The 18,558-nt window shown below is 38.8% G+C and overlaps 1 protein-coding gene across 13 annotated transcripts in view; it reads left to right on the top strand.

The window, feature by feature from the left end:
- The window catches only part of LOC125465044 (adhesion G protein-coupled receptor B2), a 687,705-nt gene that overhangs the window by 554,011 nt on the left and 115,136 nt on the right, over window positions 1-18,558 (top strand). For all 13 annotated transcript variants that reach the window (XR_007250162.2, XM_059654252.1, XM_048558109.2 and 10 more), the window contains 2 exons: window positions 1,477-1,580; window positions 10,822-10,924. Coding sequence is in view for 12 of the 13 variants with exons in the window: in XM_059654252.1 (XP_059510235.1) it covers window positions 1,477-1,580; window positions 10,822-10,924 (207 nt within the window). In the remaining variant the exon portion in view is untranslated. The remainder of the gene's footprint in view (window positions 1-1,476; window positions 1,581-10,821; window positions 10,925-18,558) is intronic.

The following is an 18,558-nucleotide window of genomic DNA, read 5'->3' as shown; positions in this document are numbered from 1 at the left end:
AGATTTACGGAGTTTTTTACTGCAGAGAATAGAGAGACTGCGCTTGACTGAGGGTAGAATTCAACACTTTTCCCACTATTTAAAATGTTCCCAACTTCAAGCTGTTCAGTTACCCAAGAAATAATCTCTCAATTGTTGGCATGGAAAGAGGTCTTAGTCATTGATAATTGTTCTCAGACCATCAACACCTTGTATCAACAAAGCTGCATCAGAGAACCACCTTGGCTCCAAGTCATCTGCAACTCTGGAATTACTGCTTATTCAAACAGTTGTTTACATGATGTCCGGCATGTTTTACAAAACTGCATTCACGCTTTCAATTCTTTTTTGTAAATACGGCTCCTTCCCGTTTCTTTCCCCAGTCTCATAGCCCACAAAGTTAAAATATAACACTTACCACCACCATTCACAACTGAATGTGACAGCTTGCAGAGCTCCTATCTAATGTGCCAGTTAGTATCACCCAGCTTTATCTATGACTCACTGCTTACATTGTTTGGCACACAAGTAGTCCTGTTTTGCAGTTTCACAAGGCAATGATCTGAAAAGGAAAGGTAGAATGCAGTGACCTTTTAAGTGCCCTAAATTTCCTGTCGATGGAGCGAAGTTATGGAAGGCCATAGATGGATAACTAGTTATGATTGAATTCAACTGGGATGGAGTCTTGGTCATTATCCAGCTTCTCAGGTATCATAAGATAGCTAAAGATACTGTTTTTAGGAACCTCTTGTGGGATCGTGTTCAATGATCGAAATCAGAGAGTGGTAAAAATAGCCTCTTTATTCAGTGTCCCCAGTAGCACAGTTCAAGGTGACGATGCAATCCCAAAAACAGTTTTTAAAATAGCCTCTTTATACACAATTCTCACATCCATTAAAAATCTAGCTGTTTCATGGAGTTATCAATGTGGCCAACTTCATGCTTTCCCATTTTATCTTGTATATCTAATCTAACTACGCCACATGAAAGGCTAGGTAAACTGATATTTATACTCACTTAAGCTTTTCCTCCACTATGTTTGTCATATTCATCAACGTACAATTCATTAGGTTAGTTCAATGCCATATTCCTGGATACCATCCTCTCTCTCCCTGTTGATATGCTTGAGTGACTGCTTCAGGATGTTTCCTCATGGTCTGTGCAAATTATGGTTACTCACAGCCAGGTTTTTATATAGATCAACAATTAAACTATCCAAAAACTGTTGCATCATCTTTGCATCTCTCAATCAACATCATCAAAAAAAGCTTAGCTACCTCTTCATCTTATTGCTGCTGGAGATTTATTGTGCCATATTCCTGCGTAACAGTCTGGACTATGAAAGAAAATAATTTTGTGGTGTACTTTGAGTTTTAATGTGATAGATTTGGCCTGAATGTTAATATGTATTTATTTTATGTTTACAATTGTACAAATCTTAACAAGGGCCGTAACATCCAAGGAAAATCTGATTTCTTTCTTTTATTTACTTTTCAGACCATGGAATTGACAGGAGTACCATCTGTCCCACTGATGATTGGATGTGGAATTGCCTGTATGGCTCTCTTAACATTGCTTGCTGTATATGCTGCTTTTTGGAGGTACTATATTATCAACCTAGAAATGACACACAATATGCCAAACTGCATAACAGCAATATTGCTTTGTGTTTGATGCTGACCATCATGCTGTTGTTATAACATGGTGCTGGAGTATTAATTAACACATTCATCAAAGATTATAGTGGTTTAGTTATCACCAAGACAGTTTTTAAGTGCTAATGATTACAATGAACCATTTATATCTTTGGTATTTCATCATCCAAATTTTACCTTCCTTCAAGCTACAAGAATAAATGATACAGGCTGGCAAGCCTGGCTCCTCTGTAACAAATGTTAATGCATATTGAATGCAGACTCACTAGTTTTATTCGGATGAATAGTAATTTTTGATAGCAGTTGGCTCAATTTGCAACCATCATAGATTTTGTAGAGGTGATAGGAGACAAGCGTATTGGACAATTGATAAGCGATGAATTACAACTGAAGTATTCAAGAAAGATAGTTTCTTGCTTTGTACTTTTTTACATTTGTGTATGTATATATACGTATTCTGATTTTATCTCTATCAATCAGGGAATTCAATGTCAACAGAAATATTGAATTAAATCTGACCATAATAGTTTGCAATCACTTAATTGAGTGATCAAGTTTCAGTGATTAATGTTATATTCAGTGGTACTGCAAGAGAGCAATTAAATTCATAATTAGAGTAGGTAGACTGTTCGTACTGAATCCTGTTTACTTATCTGCACATTAAATAGATTTGCCAGTAGCTTTAGAGTCTGTCACTCAGTTTGACAGACAATTTATTTCTCTATCCATGAAGTTAGAAATGTATTGCGATAAAACAGAATACAGGGTCAGGATCTTCCATCTCTGGTGTTCACTCGGATGAAAGCAAAACACTACTGAAGCTGGAAATCTAAAAAAACATAGCAAATGATGGAGAAACTCAATAGGTCTGGTAGTTTTTGTGGAGAGAGAAGCAGAGTTAATGTTTGAGTTTACTATGACTTCTTCAGGACCGAAAAATGTTGGAAAATGTTTGTATATGTTCTTTTGACAAAGATGCAAGGGTTGTTAACCGTGGAGAAAGAGAGAGAAGATGTAAAATTGTAACTTAAGGCATGAAAGGGAGAGCATAGGTCCTTACTACGAACTGCAAAGTGAACAAAAGATTGGGAAGGTGGCAGTGGCACAAGATGAAAGCGACTTGGAAAACAGACATAATGCACCCATTTTCTGAAGTTATGGAATTCATCATTGAGATCTTGAGGCCGTAAATTGCCTTAGTGAAAAATGAGGCATTGTTCCTTGATCTTTGCTGGAACAATGCATCAGGCTCTGGACAGAACTGCTAGTATAAGAAAAAAACAGTTTATTTAAAACGGCAAGCAACTGGAAGGCCAGGGTATTCTGACAGACAGAGTGGAGGTGTTCTGCAAAGCAGTCACCGACTCTGTGCAGCACCTTCACTCTATCTGTAGTGATGACCTGACTTCCCAGCTGCTTGCTGTTTCAATAAACTACCTAGCTGTCAGGCTAACATTTTTACTCTGGGCCTGTTAAAGTGTTCCAATAGAGCACAACACAAACTCAAAGAACAACACTTCAGTTTCTACTTAGGCATTTTGTAGCCATAAGGTCTCAATATTGAAATCCATTAGTTCAGAAACAGACTGCATTATGTTTATCCTCCATTTTCTTACATTCTCTTCCCCACCAATCCACACAACCTTATTTGCGTCTTATTCTGTTTACTCTTTGTAGAAAGGACATTTTCCCTCCCTTTCACGCCATAATCTTTATTGTCTTACAGTTTTCACAACATGTATCCAAACAGTTGTCATGACTCCAGCTATTGGAATACTGGACGAGTCATATTCCAAATTGAGTAAAAGTAAAATACCATGGATGCTGGAATTCTAATGCTAACCCAGAGAGAGTGGGCTAAACTCAGCAGGTCAGACAGCAGATGTGGATCAGTATCAGCACGTTCTATTCTGAAGAAGTCATATCAGATTTGAAATGTTAATTGTTCTTCTTTCCACAGAAGCTTCCAGACCTGCTGATTGCGTTAGCATTCCCTGTATTTGTTTTAGATCCAAAACAAAACAAAACAATGGCTTGATTGATCATAAGTTTTATTTTTAGAATTTGTTTATAGTGGTACTCACAATTGAACATTTTCATGATAGGCATCAAATATTTTTTTCTTAAAAGTACAAAGTTTATTACTCATAAATGAAAATAAATCACTAACTATATCAAATTATACAAACTAATTAAAATAACCTTGTTAAAAATATCTGACAACCATCTTACAGATATTCTAAGGGTCATCCTGATTCCACTTTAAAGCTCATCGTTCAGTTGACACAACATTCCTTGGTCTCAGAGATAATGGGAACTGAGATGCTGCTTGGCCTGCTGTGTTCGTCCAGCTTCACACTTTGGTTCCTTGGTCTCTTTTGCCAAATGTCTGCCTTCACACTAAACTGTGTTCTTTAATTAATGGCTGCTCATGAGACTGTTAAACAAACTGCTAATGCACTTCATTTAATTCTTCATATATGTTCCTACAACACCTTGTAGAATACATTCCTCTCCAACAAATTAAAGACTTCTGTTTTGAGAGTTTTTCTTTCAATTACATGGGTGTGTGTGTGTGGGTGTGTGTGTGGGTAATGAGCCCGGCCAGGTGTTAGATTTGGAAGTAGGTGAGCACTTTGGTGATAGCGATCACAATTCTGTTATGTTTACTTTAGTGATGGAAAGGGATAGGTGTATACCACTGGGCAAGAGTTATAGCTGGGGGAAAGGCAACTACGATGAGATTAGGCAAGATTTAGGGAGCATAGAATGGAGAAGGAAACTGCAGGGGATGGGCACATTAGAAATGTGGAGCTTATTCGAGGAAAAGCTCCTGTGTGTCTTAGATAAATATGTACCTGTCAGGCAGGGAGGAAGCTGTAGAGCACGGGAGCCGTGGTTTACAAAGGAGGTGGAATCTCTGGTCAAGAGGAAGAAGAAGGCTTATGTTAGGATGAGATGTGAAGGCTCAGTTAGGGCACATGAGGGCTACGAGGTAGCCAGGAAAGACCTAAAGAGAGAGCTCAGAAGAGCCAGGAGGAGACATGAGAAGTTGTTGGCAGATAGGATCAGGGTAAACCCTAAGGCTTTCTATAGGTATTTGAGGAATAAAAGAATGACGAAAGTAAGATTAGGTCCAATCAAGGATAGTAGTGGTAAGTTGTGTGTGGAGTCAGATGAGATAGGGGAAGCGCTAAATGAATATTTTTCAACAGTGTTCACTCTAGAAAACGACAATGTTGTCGACGTGAATACTGAGATACAGGCTACTAGACTAGGTGGGATTGAGGTTCACACGGAAGAGGTATTAGAAATCCTTCATAAGGTGAAGATAGATAAATCCCCTGGGCCGGATAGGATTTATCCTCGGATCCTCTGGGAAGCCAGGGAGGAAATTGCCGAGCCTTTGGCATTGATCTTTAACTCATCATTGTCTACATGAATAGTGCCAGATGACTGGAGGGTAGCAAATGTGGTTCCCCTGTTCAAAAAGGGGAGTATAGACAACCCTGGTAATTATAGACCAGTGAGCCTTACCTCAGTTGTTGGTAAAGTGTTGGAAAAGATTATAAGGGCTAGGATTTATAATCATCTAGAAAAGAATAAATTGATTAGGGATAGTCAGCACGGTTTTGTGAAGGGAAGGTCATGCCTCACAAACCTTATTGAGTTCTTTGAGAAGGTGACCAAACAGGTAGATGAGAGTAAACTGGTTGATGTGGTGTATATGGATTTTAGCAAGGCATTCAATAAGGTTCCCCACAATAGGCTATTGTACAAAATGCGGAGGAATGGAATTGTGGGAGATATAGCAGTTTGGATCGGAAATTGGCTTGCTGAAAGAAGACAGAGGGTGGTAGTTGATGGGAAATGTTCATCCTGGAGACCAGTTACTAGTGGTGTACCGCAAGGGTCGGTGTTGGGTCCACTGCTGTTTGTCATTTTTATAAATGACCTGGATGAGGGCGTAGAAGGATGGGTTAGTAAATCTGCAGACGACACTAAGGTCGGTGGAGTTGTGGATAGTGATGAAGGATGCTGTAGGTTGCAGAGAGACATGGATAAGCTGCAGAGCTGGGCTGAGAGGTGGCAAATGGAGTTTAATGCAGACAAGTGTGAGGTGATGCACTTTGGTAGGAGTAACCGGAAGGCAAAGTACAGGACTAATGGTAAGATTCTTAGCAGTATAGATGAGCAGAGAGATCTCGGTGTCCATGTACACAGATCATTGAAAGTTGCCACCCAGGTTGACAGGGCTGTTAAGAAGGCATACAGTGTTTTAGCTTTTATTAATAGAGGGATCGAGTTCCAGAACCAAGAGGTTATAGTGAAGCTGTACAAAACTCTGGTGTGGCCGCATTTGGAGTATTGTGTACAGTTCTGGTCACCACATTATAAGAAGGATGTGGAAGCTTTGGAAAGGGTGCAGAGGAGATTTACTAGGATGTTGCCTAGTATGGAGGGAAGGTCTTACGAGGAAAGGCTGAGGGATTTGAGGCTGTTTTCATTAGAGAGAACAAGGTTGAGAGGTGACTTAATTGAGACATATAAGATAATCAGAGGGTTAGATAGGGTGGATAGGGAGAGCCTTTTTCCTAGGATGGTGACGGCGAGCATGAGGGGGCATAGCTTTAAATTGAGGGGTGAAAGATATGGGACAGATGTCAGAGGTAGTTTCTTTACTCAGAGAGTAGTAAGGGAATGGAACGCTTTGCCTGCAACGGTAGTAGATTCTCCAACTTTAGGTACATTTAAGTCGTCATTGGACAAGCACATGGAGGTACATGGAATAGTGTAGATTAGATGGGCTTGAGATCGGTATGACAGGTCGGCAGAACATCGAGGGCCAAAGGGCCTGTACTGTGCTGTAATGTTCTATGTTCTCTTGTTATCTTTTAGGCCATTCCAAACTTCCTTTCTTGTACCGACAATTTGGGAGACTCATAATTGCTCTGCTGATCTTACAGTTCTTTTCTCTCTGAATGATCTTCTCCTTTCTCACAAAGAAACGTGCACACTCACTGACCTTCTGAACGGTTCTCTGTTCATAAATGGAAATTAGTTACTATCAATGTCTTCATATGCCAGTGGACAGTTTCTTGTTGGATGACAACCCAATCTTTTTCCTCACTTCTGACCTTGTCTTCTAAAGTTCTAAACTATTCAACTTCATTTTTTAAAAGCTTAAATTTAAATGTACGGACACAAATAGTGGCAGTTTGAATTTAACCCTGATAAGTGTGAGGTGATGCATTTTGGAAGGAGTAACAAGACAAGGGAGTACTTAATGAATGGTGAGACACTAGGAACTTCAGAGGAACAGAGGGATCTTGGGGTGCAGTCATCAAATGTCTGAAGGTAGGAGGAGAGGTTAATTGGGTAGTTAAGAGGTATTGAGGTACTTGCCTTGATCAGTCTAAATATAGTTTATGAGAGCAATAAGGTTATATTGGGACTTTGGTCGGGGCACAGCTAGAGTGCTGGGTGCAGTTCTGGTCACTGTATTGAAGAAAGGATGTGATTGCTCTGAGAGAGGATATAGAGGAGATTCAGTCGGGAGGCAGGATAAATTTGGGTTGTTTCCTTTGTAGCAGAGAAAGCTGAGTGAGGACCTGATTGAGGCATTTAAGGTTATGAGGGGCAAGGACAGGTGGATAAGAACCAGCTGTTCCCCTTGATTGAAGGGTTAGTAACAAAGAGGCACATATTTAAAGTAAAAGGCAGGAGGTATAAAGGGGAGTTGAGGAAAAATATTTTCACCCAGAGGGTGGTAGGGCCTGGAAAGCGCAGGAAGGGTAGTTCAGGTGGATAACCTCACAACCATGAAAGGGTAGTTGAGTGAGCACTTGAAATGTCATAGCATTAAAGGTTATGGGCCTTTTGCTAAAAGTGAGATTAGTGTAAGTTAATTAAGCATGGTTTTGAGTTTTGATGGTATGCACTCGAATGGCCAAAGGGCCTCTTCTTTCCAGTATGTTTCTATGAAATGCCCATCAAACCCAGTACCATTCTCAGAATTAAAACATGAAACAATGTCTCCCCTTTTTCATTTCACATGATATAGAAATATAAATAAAACTTAAAGTTGTATATGGCTCTGTCAAGTTGGAACCAAAGTTTCTAAATAATAATAATTATCATGAACCTTCATCAAAAAATGAAGTTAAGTGTGTGTTGGTTAATAGGGCACACAAAGTCCACTAGTGGTAATGGTCATTGACATTAAAATTCCAAATTCTAAATGTCCATCTCACAATCAAGATTTGAATGAAAAGCTTTATCATCAGTCTCATTCAAAGAGTGGTTCATGCTATCAGGAGTACTGCAGTTCAGTATTCAGAAGTCCATTTGGACAATCAGAAATGAGGTGATTTAGCAGATTTTTGTTTTAGTTGGAACGTTCTTCTTTGAGCAAGATACTGACTGAGATTATATTATCAGAGGCAAGCAACTGATTAGTTTGACCACATTTGTCAGTCTGAGAGAACTGAAACAATATGCAGAGAGAGAAAGCAAAATTTTTGTTGGAGACTAGGATAAATAGTCTTCACTCTGTTGATGCTAATTAAGCTAGTTTTTGCTACTGGTGTCAAGCAGTTGGAGTCATCTGTTAATTATCCAGTCTTATCAAAGAAGTATGGAATTCTGGAATTCAAAGCCCATTGATAGCAAATTAATATATCCCATAGGAACATATCAAAGAATTGAACCTGAGATCTTAATTTTTGTTCCACAACTACTCATTTTATAAATATGGATTGTTCAGTACTGTCCATCATATAAAATTCTGATGAAAATGATCCATCCTGCGGCTTACTGAAGCAGATGACAGTAAGTTACCTAATGGCAATTTCACTTCTGTCCCGTTTTATGCTTGCCCAATAAACACTGAAATAAAAATTTCCCTTTGGCAGGACAACGAGTAGTTTTCTGCTATATGGAGAGAGCAGAAGCCATCAATTTGTTGAAGAACCTCCTGCTTATTTAGAATTTGGTAAATTGTGCAATCAGCTTAAATCTTTATCTCCCATATATACAAGCTAATTTCACATTGTATACATACAGCCCACTCTCACTTGCATATGTATATCAAAAGAAACGAAGTATTGGTCCAGATTTTGCTGTTAACAACAATTTAAACGCACTCAGCCTTATTCATGTGTAAATTCTCCAATATCTTCTGGTCAGAAAGATACAACACTGTGAAGTGCAAATTGGCACAAGTTGTGAGATGATTTCTGCTGCTTCGTTAACCTTGTGAAAATCATGGTTAACTAATAATAGTCCCATTAGTTGCTTGAAATTGCTGCTTTTACACATTGATTACCAATTAAGCTTTCTGGAGAAAGCTAAGATTGATCCTTAACATTGTTAAGATCTTATTATTAACAATATTTGTTTTTGTGCAGTGCTACTTTTTTAGTCTCTCATTCAAATCTTTCTTCCCTCACTTTACATTTTTCACTTTACCTGATGTGATACCAAATCACCGTTTCTTTTCACTCCAGTAACTCTGTTCTTTTTGAATCTCTGAATCTCTTTGGTAAGTATTTTTGTTCTTTTGTTCGTCAAGGCCCCAGTCCCAGAAAAAGTCTAACTAACAGGGCAAATTTCAGAAAAATTCTGGATTACTTTGTCAGGCAGACTCTGCAATTCCATTCATTTCATTTTATGAAACATTCCATCAACTTTTCAAAGCAGAGGAAATACTTATTCTAATTACTTTCACAGGACAAGACAATTTGTATAAAACACTGGTTCATCTTTAACGTAAATTTTGTAACCAGTTCGAGGTATGACACTTTTGGAAAACTTTTAAGGCATTCGAGAGAATGCAGAAAGGATTCATGAGAATAGTTTTATATGTGCCGAACTTCAGTTACATAGATAAATTGGACGAGTTGGGATTGTTTTCTGTGGAGAAGATTAAGAGCAGATTTGACAGAGATGTTCTGGAGGGTTCTGGACACAGTCAATAGAGAGGAATTGTTCTCACTTGAAAGTTACAAGAATAAAGGGACACAAATGATGTGGAGGTGTTGGTGTTGGACTGAGGTGGACAAGTCAGAAGTCACACAACACCAGATTACAGTCCAACAGGTTTATTTGAAATCACAAGAGGGTACAAATTTCAGATAATTGGCAAAAGAAACAAGAGAGGCATTATAAGAAACTTTGTTACATATACAATGGTTAGGATCTGAAATGCACAGCCTGAGAGTATAGTGGTGGTAGATTCAATCATGACACTTGAGGGAATTGTATACAGATAATTAAATACACATAAATAATGTCCATTGCTTACTCTTCATCTACATTTTCTACAAAATTTGAGGTTCTTGGAATCGGAGGATCAGTGTCAGCTTGGCTTCAATACATGTAAATAATGTCCATTGCTCATTCTTCATCTACATTTTCTGATATTTCATCAAAAAACTCATTTGCATTTGTCAAACATTAGCTGACTTTTACAAATCAGCGTTACCTCTCCTAAATTAAAGGCCTGTTGATTCTTGATTATTACTTAAAAACTTACCACTAATGCCCAACTGACCACTCTGTATTTACAAGGAATGTGCTCAGGCTGTTTCTTAAATAAGGGTGACACATTTACTCTTCAAACCTCTGGCACCTCCCATATATCAAAGGAAGATTGGATGATTATGCTAAACCCTTCTGGTGTCTCCACTCCTACTTTATTCAGTAGCCTGATGCAAGCCATGCAAGTAATATATCCACTTTAGGCATAGTTAAACATTCCAGTAGCTCCATCTCTCTAGTTTTCAGCCATCCATCACCTCTCCATTTCCATTTCTACCAATACTTTGTCAGCATCTGCTTTCTTAGTAAACATTGCTACAGAATATTCATTAAATATTTTACCCTGCCTCTGTGCCTCCAATAGATATCACCGTTTTCTCCCCAATATATAGGACATGGAGTCATTGAGAAAAACATTTAAGGTGAAGCTAGCTAAGTAAATGGAGGAGTATGGGAAATAATAATATGAATGAGGATGTGAAGAAACTCATGTGGAATATAAGGACTAGCATGAACCCAGTAACCTGATGGTAAACTGTGTGTAATTTTATGTAAATGCTCAATGGCATAAAAGATTTTAATCACAGAATTATGTTGCATATATTATACAATTTTTAATGATCTGTTTTTAATTATGTTTTCACAGATTCATAAAATCAGAGCGATCCATTATTCTGCTCAACTTTTGCCTGTCTATAATGGCATCGAACATCCTTATTTTGGTTGGTCAAACACAGATACACAGCAAGGTAATAGCAAAAGAGAGTATTTATAACACAAATAAATTAATTGGTGAAGCAGAACTACTGAAATTAATGATCCAAGGCCATTGAAAAATTCAGATTGACGTGATATCATACAGTTGAGGCAAGATTGTTTCCATTGTCACAGCCAAACAGGATGATATTTGCGACTTTGATAAGGATCATTTTGGTACTATGGCAGGGTCAGAAATCAGATCAGTAGGATGAATACATGAAGCTCAAAGAGAAATGGATTTGGATTTGGGATGCTGCGACACATTTAAGCAATTTGGAGAGGAAAGGGAGGTGAAGATGAGGCAGTAATTTGCAAGGATTAATACATAAGAAACAAAAGCAGACTGCTGGAAAAACAGCAGGCCTGGCAGCCTGTGAAGAGAGAAGACAGAGTTATAGTTTAAAGTCCTGTGACCCTTCGCCGAAACATTAACTTTTCTGTCTCTTTCTCTCTCTCCAGAATTCTGTCTCTCTCCAGCACTCTGGTTTGCTTCATATTTTCAACATCTGCAGTTCTTTGTTTATGTTATCTGAGGTATTTTATCTTGACAACTTTAGCTTCTTGAAATCTATTTCTTTCTTAAATATGAAGAGTACAGTGACTTCCCCTTGACAGCACTCTGTGGTAGAGAATTTCACAGTTCACCACCTCCAGTGAAAGGCATTCTCCTTATCTCAATCTGAAATGGCCTATTACATATCCTAAGATTGTGATCCCCTATATTAGACTGTCCGACAAGGAAAATATCACCCTTCCATCCACAGTGTCCAGCCTGTCAGAATTTTATATGTTTCAATTAGATCACCTCTCATTCTTCTGAACACTAGTAAATATCGGCCCAGTTGACTCAACCGTTCCTCATGCAACAAACATGCTATTCCAGGAATAATTCTGTTGAATGTTCGCTGCACTCCCTCTGTGGCATACATGTCTTCTTTCAGGTAAGAAATCGAAACTTCACGCAATATACTAGGTACGGTCTTGCCAAAGCCCTGTAGAAACTTCTTGCTCCTTTGCTCAAACTCTGGTAATGAAGACCAATTTGCCTTTCTGACTGTTTGCTGCAACTGCATACATATTTTCAATGAATGATGTCCAAGTTCCTTTTCCAATTTGTCACCATTTAAGTAATTCAGTGTCTTCCTTTTATTTCTTCTGAAGTGGACAACTTCACGTTACACTGCATTAGCTCACTCACTCAACTTATCTAAATCACCCTTCAGCCTCTTTATATCTTCCTAACCACTCACAGTCCTGGCTAATTTTGTGTCATCAACAAACTTGGAAAAATTACATTCAATTCCCTTATCCAAATCATTGATACATATTGTGATAAACTGATTCCCAAGCATAAATACCTGCAATACCCCACTTGTTATTTCCACTCATTGCTGAAAATAACCGTTTATTCCTAGCCAATAATTCCTGTCAACTGACCAGTTCTCAGCTCATGCCAGTAAATTATCTCCAATCCCATGTGCTTTGATTTTACAGAATAGCCTCTTATGTGGGACCTTTCTCAAACATTTTCTAAATATTCATAAACACCATGTCTACTGGTCCTTCTTCATCCATTCCACCAGTCAGGGTTTTCAAAAAACTCCAGTAGGTTTGTGAAACGTGATGTCCTTTTCATAAATCCATGTCGACTTTTGTTATACAGTGGCAATTTTTTAAGGGTCCTGTTATCACATCCTTTATAATAGAGTCCAACATGTCCCCTACTACTGATATTAAACTAGTCAATCTGCAATTCACAGTGTTCTCCCTCCCTCTTTTTTAAAACAGTAGGGTTACATTTTCCACCCTTAAATTTGCTGGGACTATTCCATAATCAATCAGGTTCTGGAAGATGGCAATGAATGCAAGCATTATTTCCATGGTTGCCTCTTTTAGTAACCTGGGATGAATATTATCAGGCCCTGAGGATCTATAAGCTTTCAGTCCTATTAATTTCTATAGCACTTTGTTTTATTCACACTAATTTTCTTCATTCCTCCTTTACAAAATACCCTTGCTTTCCTTACACTTCTAGAATGTGTTTTGTGTCTTCATCTGTGAATACAGAAAATACATAGCTGTTTAATTGTTGTACCATTTCCTTGGTCACCAGTATCAAGTCTCCTATTTCAGGATGTAAGAGCCTACATTTGTTTTGATTAATCTTTTCCTTTTTTATGTTCATCTAGGAGCTTTTACAGTCTGCTTTTGTGTACCTCATAATTTTTGTCGCGTATTCTGTTGTATCCTTCTTTAACAACGGCTTGGATCCTTTGATGAGTTCTAAACTACTCCATGACCTCTGACTTGCTCCTCTCTCTGGAAACTTTATTTGACTTCTCTTCAGATCTACTAATTTTCTTTTACTAATTATGATTGGGCCATTTTTCCTCTTGTGTTCCTTCACCCAAAAGGAATGCATAACTGCCTCAATGCATGTATAACAAATATTAATCATCACCGATACACTTTCATGCTAGAGTTATTCAATCTAATACAACTAATTCACGCCTCATATCTTCAAAATTTGTTTTTCAGACTTAGGTCCCCAGTTTTCGATGGGACTCCTTCACTTTCTGACCTCATAATGCATGCTATCATGTTATGGTCAAAGAACTTCTCACAACAATATTATTACTTATCCCTTTTCATTGCACAAAACCAAATCTAGCATAGCCTGCCCCAAGTTGTTTGCTCAATGTACTGGTCTAAAAATCTATCATAAACACCAGGGATCATTTTCCATCTCATCCTCATCTTGACGTCCACTTGCAAAACGGAAGCAACCTATGATGGATGAGGTTCAAAGTAAGGCCAGCTCAGTAATTTATTAATGCCATCACTCAGATTTTGAATGCTGCTCTCTGCTTCGTAAAAGAAAACTAGTCTGTAGTACACCTGTAGACTATTTTTAACATCTTTCCAAACTGTAGCCCACCAGGAGTTGGAGGTCAAGTGCCCCCAGGGGAGGTGGGGTCTCTCCCTTAGGGGAAGGTTAACATCAAGCAGCCATAAACTACAGACAGCGTCCAGTGATGCTGGACAGGGATTAAACTAGCATTGGTCACCAAAGAGATGTTGGCAAAAAGTATTCCCATTTAGCATCTTATGGAACTACAATAATAAAGCATTTGTGAGTGGGAGAGGGATTTTTGGAGAGTGAGAACTGATGAGCACCTTGTAATGGTTGCTTTGCCGTCAATGAGTTTGTGAAGAAGATGTGCAGCCCTCTTAGTCTTTTTACTCTGTTGCCTTTCATGGTCTCCCCTTCCTTGTTGATGCTGAGGTGCCAGGACCAACTAGATTCCTGTAGTTGGTACAGGACCGAATGGTATGTCATGTAGTAATTCTCAAACATGGACTCCTTGAACTTGCATTCAGGTGTGAAGTGCTCCTGTGGAGTTTAAAACAAGATTAACTTCGCTTTCTGATCTCTGGTGTAGCATCTCTCCCTTCCTCCTTCACTTCGGGTTTTGGTTCCCATTGTACTGAAAAATCAAATTCTCATGCTCATGGGCTTTAACTTTCATACTGATAGGCCTCACTGTGTGTCTCTCACTCACAAGCCTCACTGTCCCTCTCACACTCACATCCCTCATTTATCCCTTATCCTTAAACTAAGGCCCCTTGGTCTAGACTCCCCACCTTTGGGAAAATCCTTCCTGCGTCTAACCTGCCCGGTCCTGTTAAATTTTATAGTTTTCTGTGAGATCACCACTCATTATTCTAAATTCTAGTGACTGCAGTCCTATTTGACTCAATCTGTCCTCACACATCAATTCTATTATCCCAGGAATCAATTTGATAAACCTTTGCTACACTCCCTCTATAGCAAGAACATCCTTCCTTAGATAAAGAGACCAAAACTGCATGCAATATTGCAGGTGTGGTCTTATAAACACCCTATATAATTGCAGCAAAGCATCTCTGTTCTTGGATTCAAATCCTCTTGCCTTGAAGCCAATAAATATTTTGTGTTCTTTACTGCTTGCTGCACCAGTACGCTTGCTTTCAGTGACTGATGCAGGAAGACACACAAGCCTCATTGAACATTCACCTCTTTCAGTTTACAGATACCCGAATCTGCGTTCCTATTCGAGCAACCTAAAGGCTAGCTCAGTGGTGTGTAATAAAGTGCCACAATTTTAGTATCCCTATATCTGATCCAGGAGACCTGGGCTCAAGTTCCACCTGCTCTAGGGGTGTGCAATAATATCTCTGAATAGGTTGATTGGAAAATATCTGCAACAAAGTATTTATTTAAAATATATTAAGATAACTTGCAATTCTGATGACATTGTAAAGAATCCTTCAATATTGTATAGTTTTTTTCCCAACAGTTAGTGTGTGATAAAATTGATTTTCTGTATCCAGTTGTAGCCTTTGGACCGGCAGTCTATCAAGAATATAACATTTTAACACAAAGTGTTCCAATGCTGGTTACATTTGATCCTGCACAGAGCCTGTGCATGGCTTGTTGCAATTTCTCTTAATGGGATACTTTAATCAGTTCGATGATTACTCAGCAACAATTCATAGGTCACTCCGTTTGTTATTGAGAGAGTGAGTCCACAAAGATGACTCCATATTGCTAAAGTGCTGCTGTTAGCTGGATCCTTGCAGTTGGGACCATTTGATCTAAGAAGTAGGTCAGCTCAGCTGGAAAAGCTGACCAAAAATCTCACCAAGCTACTAACAAATCTTGACCATATCTTCAGTTTGAAGTGTGCAGGGCAGTGTTCAAGCATAGCATGCCTGTTAAGTCATAGTTACCTACAAATGCATAGAATGGATTGTTTAGAATTTCTAACTTCGTTTAGTGAAGTTCGTTTTGTTTGTAGAAAACTATGGCTTTGTTTTCTTGAAATTGTGAGATTTCAGCCTTTAAACACAAAAAAGTTACTGGTCCTAAACTGATCATAATTTAAATTTGACAGTCTTATCCAGGATCATAACGTGATGGGTGTTGTCAATGTATATGTGAAATCTGAAGTTGAGCTTCAGTCGATTTAGCTGAAGGGCAGCATGTGCTTGAGAAATGGGAGGAAGGTACAGAAAATTTCCTGTGGAGCTGCAGAGGTAATGGTGCAGGGACAGAAAGAGAAGCTATTGCAAAAGCTACTGCAGTTACTACAAGATAAATAGGAACCAAATTAGGCAAGGGCAATCACACTCAGCTGGACAAGGTCAGAACTAATGTCATCCATTATTTAACAGATAAAATAATTTGCTCAAAACCTGAAATGACCTATACTCACTTTTTGTGGTTTTGTCTTTTGGCCATGTTTTTGAAGCTAGAATTAGCACTGCATTGTTAGCAATAAAATAGCACAGCAGCAGTTCCTCATGCACAGGCATACTTGGTGCAAATAAGCAGAGGTTGGTTGTTTATCTGCAAAAAGTCAAAATTGGTTGGAGAGTTATTGCTAGTAGCTCTCGTATCCCTCCTTCAAGAATAAATATGCTGGGAAAGGCTTTTCAGGTAGGACCTGCAGAAAGAGAGGTTAGCCTCAAGTATTAAAGAACCAGATTATGAATAGTAGGGCCGTTTTACACACTGTGCTTCATTTTTCACATATAAAAACAAACCAGGAAAAGTATTATCCTGCAGCTTTACTTTTGCAACCTGCATTACGTTCTCTTTACAAAGATCCTGCTGACGTGGTGGAGAACATAGTTCCCAATGGAAGGAAACCCCTGGGAATCGGGGCTAAAACAGATTTGCTACTCATTTAGCCAGTAGCATAAACTAGAAATCCAGTATTTCTAAATGTATGTAAGTGGATATTGCTTGTGGTGCCATGCTTATCCCACGGAATTCCAATACTGTTTTTTATTACCACCTGCAATTAATTATTTCGTTCAGTTACCCCTCTTCAACATTGGTTTCAAAGAGCCAAAGTAGTGAATTAATGAGGATTTTTTTTGCTCCAAAATATTTGGAGAATATTGTATAAATGTGATGTGAAATTGTGGTTATTGAGCACTCTAGTAGACAACACTAAGGCCGGTGGAGTCGTGGATAGTGATGAAGGATGCTGTAGGTTGCAGAGAGACATAGATAAGCTGCAGAGCTGGGCTGAGAGGTGGCAAATGGAGTTTAATGCAGACAAGTGTGAGGTGATGCACTTTGGTAGGAGTAACCGGAAGGCAAAGTACAGGGCTAATGGTAAGATTCTTAGCAGTGTAGATGAGCAGAGAGATCTCGGTGTCCGTGTACACAGATCATTGAAAGTTGCCACCCAGGTTGACAGGGCTGTTAAGAAGGCATACAGTGTTTTAGCTTTTATTAATAGAGGGATCAAGTTCCAGAACCAAGAGGTTATGGTGAAGCTGTACAAAACTCTGGTGCGGCTGCACTTGGAGTATTGTGTCCAGTTCTGGTCACCGCATTATAAGAAGGATGTGGAAGCTTTGGAAAGGGTGCTGAGGAGATTTACTAGGATGTTGCCTGGTATGGAGGGAAGGCCTTATGAGGAAAGGCTGAGGGACTTGAGGCTGTTTTCATTAGAAAGAAGAAGGTTGAGAGGTGACTTAATTGAAAAATATAAAATAATCAGAGGGTTAGACAGGGTGGATAGGGAGAGCCTTTTTCCTAGGATGGTGACGGCGAGCATGAGGGGGCATAGCTTTAAACTGAGGGGTGAAAGATATAGGACAAATGTCAGAGGTAGTTTCTTTACTCAGAGAGTAGTAAGGGAATGGAACACTTTGCCTGCAACGGTAGTAGATTCGCCAACTTTAGGTACATTTAAGTCGTCATTGGAGAAGCACATGGACGTACATGAAATAGTGTAGGTTAGATGGGCTTGAGATCAGTATGACAGGTCGGCACAACATCGAGGGTCGAAGGGCCTGTACTGTGCCGTAATGTTCTATGTTCTAATAATAGTGTGTGTAGTCTTATTAAATTGACTAGCGGCTCAGGTTCAGATTGCTTGCATCCTTTCTATAATATGTAAGTGCTTCTCCAGAAGTGCTTGGTTTCTTAAACAGTGAAAGCTGATGCTCTGAATCATTGTTAATTCTTGCTTCTAATAGAGTTTAGAACACTGTGACCTAACTATAGTGTTAACCATCCAAAGTTTTGAGTGGTTGAATACCTGAAGCTGCAATGCCCTTGATGAAATTTAAACCTATGTAAACATAGATTTTGAAATTTGCAGCTCCTCTCTCTGATCTTCATCAATAAAGCTAGGGCTCAGGTATTTCAAGAGAGTCATGGCTGGCCTCTTAACAAAGAATATATAATGAAGATTGGGTCAGGCTCAAGGATCTAAAGAGTCGACTCCTGTATCAGTGTTCCTTTGTATTTGTTTTTGGGCAATTATCACGTAAAATAGAGGGCAGAACAAAAGCAAAATACTGCTGAACTTTAAGTGGAATATAGCTTCATTTGGCAGCGTAGTTTCTTTGAATTTGAGAAATGTTGGCTTTCTTTCCTGTTTTATATTGCAGAAATTTATATGTTTAACACTGACAGTGTGACCCACAAATCTTTAATTTTAATTTAGTCCAAAAAACCACAGAAGAGCAACTTGTCTGGTCACTACCCAGAGCAAGTTCATAATTGTGTTGAAAATTGCATTGTTTGACATTGTAACTGAAATCACAAACTCATTGA

The sequence above is a fragment of the Stegostoma tigrinum genome, chromosome 24 (assembly GCF_030684315.1).
Source record: "Stegostoma tigrinum isolate sSteTig4 chromosome 24, sSteTig4.hap1, whole genome shotgun sequence".
Lineage (NCBI taxonomy): Eukaryota > Metazoa > Chordata > Chondrichthyes > Orectolobiformes > Stegostomatidae > Stegostoma > Stegostoma tigrinum.
The sequence above is the reverse complement of the archived record's forward strand: the minus strand, read 5'-3'. Positions and strand labels throughout refer to the sequence as shown.